This window comes from Syzygium oleosum, unplaced genomic scaffold (assembly GCF_021117445.2).
Source record: "Syzygium oleosum isolate NSW1041296 unplaced genomic scaffold, Sole_v2.1 Sole_v2.27, whole genome shotgun sequence".
In the NCBI taxonomy this organism is placed as follows: domain Eukaryota; kingdom Viridiplantae; phylum Streptophyta; class Magnoliopsida; order Myrtales; family Myrtaceae; genus Syzygium; species Syzygium oleosum.
The window spans coordinates 856,650-865,865 of NW_026607511.1; the positions used below are offsets into that span (position 1 = coordinate 856,650).

The window sequence follows — 9,216 nt, forward strand, 5'->3', positions numbered from 1 at the left end:
TCTAATAATTAAAATAATAGGACATCTATAACTACAATGGCTCGCGCCATATGCACATTCGATCATGGGTAGAAATTTCTTTTTCCTAGTATGAAATTCATTTTGCTTCGAGGTTAGTGCTAGCCTCGCGAGTGAAACACGTAACGTCGGCTGCGAGCCCTTGTTCCGAAAACTAAGCGAACGCTTCTCGATAATTCCCGTCGTATCATTTAATATAAAATCGTGATAAGATTTCTTAATGGATTTTAAACTTCTCTTTCTTTTTCGCTCTCGCCACTAACAAAAGAAAGGAAGGAAGAGGCAGACGACTTGGACATTCGTGCCACGGATTGGCCATCCCGTCGCCTTTCGCGCACACGCTTGAGAACTGCCGTTCATGTTCGCGCGTGCAATTTGCCGCCGCGCCTTGTTATTTTCAACAAAGCGTGAGCTGAAAAGGAGGGGATAGAATCGAATTGAACGTCAAAGGTATGGGCACATGTTTGAGGTCTTGTCCCCATGTGGGAGCTGTCGGCACGCCCGGCGGTCTTTTTTTTTTTTTTATAAATTATTTTTTAAAGTGTTATCTTTATAATAAATAATTGTGTTTTGGGTCAAATTATAATGAGTAATTAGGCAGCCACGCACACACATAAGCCCACGGTTGAAGACCACATAAAGCGGAGAGAAAGAAGAAACGCCCACACTCGAACAATGCCGGTCCGATGCCGCGACCCGAGCCACTTCCGTTCGTAGATAGAGAGTACACGCGGGTAGGGTCGCGACCGCGCCCCGTATCCGAGTAATTTCGGTCCGGTCCGACGTCACGATCCGAGCCAGTTCCGTGATTTAGAAGATACTACTTGGTACGGCACGAGACCTGCCCGTTTTCTGTTGTATGAAGGAGGCTCGTGTTGCGGTGCGAGGACACCGGCAGATGCGGGATCCTTGAGCTTGGAAGGGCCGGACTGGAACAATTTTTTTAGCAATTTGAGTTAGATCACGATGCATGTTTAGCAATTGTATTAGCAATTTGTATTAGCAATTTTTTTAGCAATTGTATTAGCAATTTGTTTAGCTTGAAGGGGAGGCCGGAAACGATAGTGTCGTATGGAATTGGAGTTAGATCACGATACATGTTTTCGTAATATTGGCATCTAGGGTTAAGCGGTTATAGAGTGCGCACGGCAGCCTTTGCCGGCCTCTTCGCTCCGTCGTCTTGTACGTGTATATTTATATGTATTTATGTACGTACGTACGTATGCGTGTGTGTTTAGTGATGGTTTATTGAGTAATAAGAAGAAGAGTTGTCCACGCGTGGATGACGGGAAAATCAATGGGACCTTGGCTGGTCTATTACGGCGACTCCCGTGATCCATGGAAAACGACCAATGTGACCTAATTCGTGTGTGATCAAAGTCAACGGTGTCGAGTCAACCCGCGATCCGGCAGCCCCCCATCACGTGGGTGGCCCTAGATCAAGTATAAATTCCGTCCTAGATTCGATCATCCCCTCACAATCAAGTTCTAAATTTGTCGTGCGAATACTAATTCAGTCCTAGACTTTTCGATTTTATCAATATGGCCCTAACCCTCTGCGTGGAACTCCAATATCGTCCTTCCGGCTGATTATGTAGCCGATAATCGTCGACATGGCACCGTCATTGCCGGCAAATGGGCAACTTCACTCGAAAACGGCATCCGCGTGGACCGCCACGTCGCCGAATTTTCCGGCAGCGCTTGGCGGGAGGGGGGGGGCAGTACATTGGAGTTTCGCGCGGAGGTTTTAGAAGAACTGCATCGGCAAAATCGAGTAATTATAGCTCAAATCGAATATTGAGTGGCGGGTGTGAAGCTCTTATGACGGACATTCGGAAGAGTAGTTGCGCTGGCGAAACCTCTTCGCCCTTTTATTTATTAAAAAAAATATTAATAGTTGGCATAAGTTAATCGCACTATGACAATGGAGCAGCGCATCTAAACTTTAGAGAACTTTTCCCTTTCTTTTTCTCTATTTTTCTTTTTAATTTGGCCAATGATGGCCTCGTTCCCTTTTTGCACTAGCCCCACTCTAAAAGAATATTGACGTCCGATCTCTCCACCATGCTCCACTAGTCAAACTTCGAATCCATATTAAAAGGGCTAAACTTAGCATTTCATATCACTTCAAACCATACCCCTCAATACTCATACATACCCAACACCATGGGCGGTCTAGAGCTAGAAGCCCCGCCCTCCGCCACCGCCACCGGCGCAGTCGCCCCGAACGATGTGGACGACGCCGAGGACGACCTCTCGCCCATCGAACAGGTCCGGCTCACCGTGACCAACACCGACGACCCGACCCTGCCCGTGTGGACCTTCCGGATGTGGTTCCTCGGGGTGCTCTCGTGCGCCCTCCTCTCCTTCCTCAACCAGTTCTTCGCGTACCGGACCGAGCCCCTCGTCATAAGCCAGATCACCGTGCAGGTGGCGACCCTCCCCGTCGGGCGGTTCATGGCGGCCGTGCTCCCCGAGGCCCGGTTCCGGGTCCCGGGGCTCGGCCCGAGGACGTACTCCCTCAACCCGGGGCCGTTCAACATGAAGGAGCACGTGCTCATCTCCATCTTCGCCAATGCCGGGAGCGCGTTCGGGTCGGGCTCGGCCTACGCCGTGAGCATCGTCAACATAATCAAGGCCTTCTATGTCCGGAGCATCTCCTTCTTCGCCGGTTGGCTTCTCATAATCACGACCCAGGTAAAATTCCCTTACTATCCAATGGGGGTCTCTCTTTTTCTCTTTTTTGCATGAATATATCTTCATTTTCTTTAATTTCATTTAATTTCAACCAAGTTGGCCACGGAATTTTATAATTCGAAAATTATAAAATAACCATTTTATTAGCTTTTTAAAATAAGTCTATACTTTTTCGTGATTAAAAAAAGAGATAATTTGGTAGTGGTATGCCCGAGGAAAGATGTGCTGTGGATTTACTTCCTCCCTCCTCGTTTATATCGTTGGATGAGATAAAGATCTAAAGCGCCAGCTGGTGCGGAACACCTACGGACAAGCAGAGGTTTATCTTATACCTAGGATGCCAATCTCATCGTACAATACAAAAATTCCGAAAATATCTGGAGATGGTCCCAACGTATGAATCCCCGTTAGCATAAAATAATTCCTAAGATATTCCGATTCGCACTTTGCACGAGGAAAGACGGGGCGTAACATGTGCCCGTATCTTTCACTTTGGCGTCATGGCTTTTCAATCGACCACTTGAATGACAATTACGTTCACTGCAAGTGTCGTAAAGTCTGATGATGCCGGGTTTTCAATGTCGCTCGAGTGAACATTTTTTCCAAAACTACGGCACTTGAGCGATCGATCGAAATTATGGAGCGTCATAGTGAGCGCCGCACCGAAATCACGACATTTGTGAGGTCCTAATCATTGCTCTGTACTGTTTGCTGCTCATTTCACCCCGAGATTCCGAAAAAGAACCCCCTAGGTTTTACGGTTTGGAGTCGAAGGAATTCGATGAAATGCGAGGACCCAGAAAGAAAATCGCATGTTTTCTCCGATCCGATCTAAACCTTGCTTACAAGCTATCGGAAATTTCGAAAATTTTGGAGAATGAAAAGTGCAATGGAATGAGAGAGTGCAGGTGTTGGGGTACGGATGGGCGGGGCTGCTGAGGAAGTACGTGGTGGAGCCTGCTCACATGTGGTGGCCAAGTACTCTCGTTCAAGTCTCCCTCTTCCGGTTAGTAATATTTTTTATTTTATTTTAATTCATTTAATTTATAATATTTTAGGAAAATTGCACAAATTATTCTTTCTCCCGTAGATAATTAACAACGTGTCTCGACCATCGGCTGACTCAAATTCTTCGCTTTACATTGTTAGAGTAATTAAATATTAAACCATGCCTTCATCTAATAGCTTAAGCTTTTAGAACAGCTGGCAGTGATCCTACCAAATTTAACATACGTTACGCCGTGAAGGGATAAAATAGGGTCAATTAACCTTCTCTAACCTAAATGGATCTATGTCACGCCAAGAAAGGAAATCTAATAATTAAATTGATTATGATCATTATTAGGACATCTATCACTATAATAGTCGGCGTCGTATGTACATTTCAATTTGAATACAATTGAATTCATTTCCATTGTCCGACGCCGTGGGCGGGAATTTTTCGTTTATAGTATGAATGAAATTCAATTCGCCCGTGTCAGGTCCGGTACCGGCACCGGTCCGATGCGAGAGCCAAGCACGTCGGGAACGAGGAGGTTCGGGTTGCGGTGTGAGGACACCGGCGGACGCGAGAACCTGGACCTGGAAGGGCCGGGCTAGAAAATTTTTAGCAGCGTTTAGCTTAAAGGGGAGGCCGAAAACGATAGTTTCGTATGAAATTCGAGTTAGATCACGATACACGTTTTCGTAATATCGCATCCAGGGTTAAGCGGTTATAGAGTGTCGCACGGCCGCCTTTGCCGGCCTCTCCGCTTCGTCGTCTTGTATGTGAATATTTATACGTATTCATGTACGTACGTATGCGCGCGCGTGTTTAATGATGGTTTATTGAGTATGAGAAGAAGAGTTGTCCTCGCATAGATGGCGGGCACAAAATGGGGACCTTGGCTGGTCTACTATGGCGACTCGCGTGATCCACGGAATCCGACCAATATGACCTAATTCGTGTGTTCAAAGTCAACGGGGCTTGAGTCAACTCACGATCCGACGCCCCCCCGTGACGTGGGTGGCCCTGAATCAAGTATAGATTCCGTCCTTAGATTCGATCATCCCGTCTTAACCCAGTTTTAAATCTTACGTGCGAACGCCAATTCAGTCCTAGATTTTTCAATTTTGCTAATACGGTCCTAACCCTCTACGCGAAAACTCTAATGTCGTCCTTCCGGCTAATTGTGAGCCGATAATTGCTGACACGGCCCTATCATTGCCGGCCGATGGACAACTTCACTCGAAACGACGTCTGCATGGACAGCCATGTCACCGAATTTTCCGGTAGCACTTGGCGGGGGAAGCACATTGGAGTTGGCGCAGATGTTTAGAATTCTATTGACAAAATTGATATGTTTAAGACTGAATTGGCATCCGTACGATAAATTTAAGACCGAACCAGTAATTTTCCCTCAAAGACTTCTATGTCATTAAGCTTGACGAATAACACCTAAAAAAAAATCCTATTTAATTTATAAATTATCGTATAAATAACACATGAACATATAATTTAGGTATATCCCTAGCTAGCTTTATTTTATGATTGACTTTATTACTGAATTCGTGACCTTCCACTTTTCTTCATCCTTATACCTTAGTAATTATTCTCTTTGAATAGTCCCATCTGGAGTCATAATAAATCAAAGATTTCTAGATAACTATGTATGTAAATCGCCAGACACTAGACAGGATCATGACAAGGACGACGCATCGATGTCTAACAAGTGGAAATTTTGCAGTGTATATTTCTGACTTTTTTTTTTCTGTGAACATGGTTACATGCATTGACTACTGTATTGTGCTCCGCTGAAGTCTTTATAGCTGTCACGTAAGGGTCTAAGAAGATCATACCAGCAATTCTTACTTTAGCCAGGAAATTAAGGAGCGTTTTGCTACTCGAAATGCGACTTAAGCGGGACGTTGATGCCGGAAAATTTACCGCCGAAACTGTATCAGGCCGCCTTAGGAGATAGTTAGGCCTAGAAGGTATCTAACCCCTGATCAAGGTCAGCAAAGTGGAATCTGTCCCGTACCGAAAGCGGTGCGACAAGATTTTGAGTTAGAGCCGAGTACGACGTAGATCCGATCTACAAGCATAAGCCAATCAGCAGCAATTAGGAACAGCAAGGCAGAGTGAGAGACCTAAACACCGTTCATTAAGTACAAATAACAATGTCCATTGTCGACGCTTTCCGTTCTGCAAGGAAAAGATGACCATACTCCTAGAGACATAATGACATAATGGGCTTAAGAAGTTATACTTTGATTCTGAAGTTTTTTGAGTATCTGTATGATGAAAATTCAGTAACTGTCAAGTGTTTGATGGCCATACCATAATGAAGTGTGTCGTCGTTGTGATAATCGGCACTTTTGGAGGGTGCATTTGCCGATGATAAGCTCAATCTGCAATAATAATCACGTTCATCAGATTCTGTCATCTGAAATCGGTATGCAATATGAATTTCGCAGGGCCTTGCATGAGAAAGATGATCGACGCATGTCACGGGGAAAATTCTTTGTGATAGCCTTGATATGCAGCTTCTCGTGGTACGTCGTCCCGGGCTACCTCTTCCCGACACTCACAAACATATCCTGGATCTGCTGGGTCTTCTCCAAGTCAGTCACAGCTCAGCAGATTGGGTCCGGGATGCAAGGGCTCGGGCTCGGAGCACTGACCCTCGATTGGACTGCGGTCTCATCCTTCTTATTCAGCCCTCTCATATGTCCGTTCTTCGCCATAATGAACGTCTTTGCAGGATACGCATTGGTGGTGTATGTTGTCATCCCGTTAGCGTATTGGGGATTCAATTTGTACAGCGCAGATAGATTTCCCATCTTCTCGTCGCACTTGTTCACGAACCAAGGCCAGACATACAACATCTCTGCCATCGTGAACGAGAACTTCGAGCTGGACGTGGTCAAGTACGGGGAGCAAGGACGGATTCATCTGAGCATGTTCTTCGCTCTCTCTTACGGGTTTGGTTTTGCCACGATCGCGTCCACACTGACTCACGTGGGCTTCTTCTATGGAAGGTACTAAATACTCTTGATCTGACTGAATTTCTGGATCTTGGCTTTTATCCTCTGATGTGAACGAAATAGATTCTGAAATGTTCATTGCTTGGACAATGGGAACAGAGAAATTTATGAGCGGTATCGTGCCTCGTTCAAGGGGAAGGAAGACGTCCACACGAGATTGATGAGAAGATACAAGGACATACCTTCGTGGTGGTTTCATTTGTTGCTCGTTCTGACTGTTGCGGTGTCTCTCGCACTCTGCATATTCTTGAACAAGGAGGTCCAAATGCCGTGGTGGGGACTTCTCTTTGCCAGCGCCCTCGCTTTTATCTTCACTCTTCCAATCAGTATCATCACCGCCACGACAAATCAGGTCATTATCTGCTGACAAAAAACAAACTCATCTTACCGCTTTGCATCATTAGTACCTTATAGCGTTGACACCAATTCTTGATACGACCTTGGTTTACAGACGCCAGGATTGAACATTATAACGGAATATATCATGGGGGTGATATATCCAGGACGACCAATAGCAAATGTGTGCTTCAAGACCTATGGCTACATGAGCATGGCCCAAGCTGTGTCCTTCCTCAATGACTTCAAGCTTGGACATTACATGAAGATCCCCCCAAGATCCATGTTCTTAGTTCAGGTACATTATATAGCTTCCTTATGACTAAAAATCTTAGATGCTGGCTGATTGTTGAAATGCAAAACCCGCCGTGGTTGATGCAGTTCATCGGCACGATCATCGCCGGAACCATCAACATGGCCGTGGCATGGTGGCTACTCAACTCCATCACCAACATATGCCAGGATGAGCTCCTGCCGCCGGACAGCCCCTGGACGTGCCCAAGCGACAGGGTCTTCTTTGATGCCTCCGTGATATGGGGCCTGGTGGGGCCCAAGCGCATCTTCGGGGTCCAAGGGAACTACCAGTCCATGAACTGGTTCTTCCTCGGCGGCGCAGTGGGCCCGTTCCTAGTCTGGTTGCTGCACAAGGCATTCCCGGACAAGTCCTGGATCCCACTGATCAACCTTCCAGTGCTCCTTGGGGCAACGGGTTACATGCCACCCGCCACACCGTTGAACTACAATGCGTGGGTCCTCGTGGGGACAATATTCAATTTCTTTGTCTTTCGTTACCGGAAGAAGTGGTGGCAGAGGTACAACTACGTCCTCTCTGCAGCAATGGACGCGGGAGTGGCGTTCATGGCAGTGCTTTTGTACTTTTGTCTAGGAATGGAGAACAAAGGACTGAATTGGTGGGGAACGGGCGGCGAGCACTGTGACTTGGCGAGTTGTCCGACCGCCAAAGGGATATCTGTGGATGGATGTCCGACAAAATAATCTAAATTCACCAGAAAAATGCACGATGGATACAATCAGAAAAGTTCTAAGCTAATGGAGTCTGATTACAGGAAATGTAGACGTTTGATATACTTCATTTTTCTCACACGTCACCAAACTTGTGGATTTATTCGTTTGCATTAGTCATTGGATAGAAGTATGATGAATGGTTTCAGTATAGTACTTCGCTTGGAGATACAGAGAGGAGGGTCAGGATTGATTAAAGCTGAAGTAATCAAACTGTTATCAGCAGCCATGGCCATCGTCTCTATCTGGGATGATCCTATTCCTCAACTCAGGGGGCTTCTAGGGATTTTAGCACGGCTTTGGACTCATTCATGCTTGTAAGGAACTTTCTTCCAGTAGCTTTACCGCAGAATGTGGATGCAGTACCAACACAATGTCCAAGGCCAGTTCTTGACCTTCATCGATCAATCCAAGGTCCAAGGCCAGTTCTGAGATGTATCTATGTAACCGGAACAACAGAATGTTGATGCAGTACCAAGCTTCTTCACAATACAAATTTCGAAAAACCGTGCAAAGTATAAAACCAACAACTCCCTTATGAAGAATGAAAGCGAAGCACCAGTTGCTCAATAACATCTCCAACAGTTGTATAGCTTACATAAGGCCGAGCTATTGATTCTTCGTCTTTCAAAGAGCTTGCTCAACAAAACAGAGGTCTAACCATACAAAACAAGCGCTACTATTTATGCTGTCCACGAAATTCAAAAAGTAAATGTCTTAAGAGAGTAGCTAAAATTGTACACCTTATAGGACGGGTTGGAGAAGTTCCTAACCTACTTCCGTCGTTTCCCTGTCAAAATGCAACAAGCAGTAATTTTGAAAAATAGCACATCGCAGCATTTGATTAATCATACCTTGGATGTATGTGTATTTCTTACACAATCACTTGGAGGTTGGCTTTGACGGGATACAAGAGGGCTTCAATTTTCGAACAATCAATCTTGTCGGGTCACGAATCTGTATGAAAGATAACCAAAAGTTATTAACGCAGCGTAATAAACTTTCAACACAAACAAATCTTGGCAATACCCTTAAAGTTTTTACATACTACTACCATTGTAATCTTCTACGTAATTAGTATCTTAATCATGAACGAGTACGCAAGTGTTCAGTTGA

General features: G+C 45.3%; 1 protein-coding gene across 1 annotated transcript; it reads left to right on the forward strand.

The window, feature by feature from the left end:
- The first annotated feature begins 2,169 nt into the window (after window positions 1–2,169).
- LOC115684327 (oligopeptide transporter 4-like) lies at window positions 2,170–8,254 on the forward strand. The gene is made up of 6 exons (XM_030609062.2): window positions 2,170–2,715; window positions 3,624–3,721; window positions 6,172–6,735; window positions 6,841–7,093; window positions 7,193–7,375; window positions 7,459–8,254. The coding sequence occupies exons 1-6, from the start codon at window positions 2,185–2,187 to the stop codon at window positions 8,071–8,073; spliced, it is 2,244 nt and encodes a 747-aa protein (XP_030464922.2). The 5' UTR covers window positions 2,170–2,184; the 3' UTR covers window positions 8,074–8,254.
- Window positions 8,255–9,216: the final 962 nt, after the last annotated feature.

Excerpts from the sequence above, each read along its gene's own strand:
- LOC115684327 (XM_030609062.2), top strand. The coding sequence starts at position 2,185 with ATGGGCGGTCTAGAGCTAGAAGCCCCGCCCTCCGCCACCGCCACCGGC. Across the intron at positions 7,094-7,192 it reads TCACCGCCACGACAAATCAG|ACGCCAGGATTGAACATTAT; the intron begins GTCATTATCTGC and ends CTTGGTTTACAG. Across the intron at positions 7,376-7,458 it reads GATCCATGTTCTTAGTTCAG|TTCATCGGCACGATCATCGC; the intron begins GTACATTATATA and ends TGGTTGATGCAG.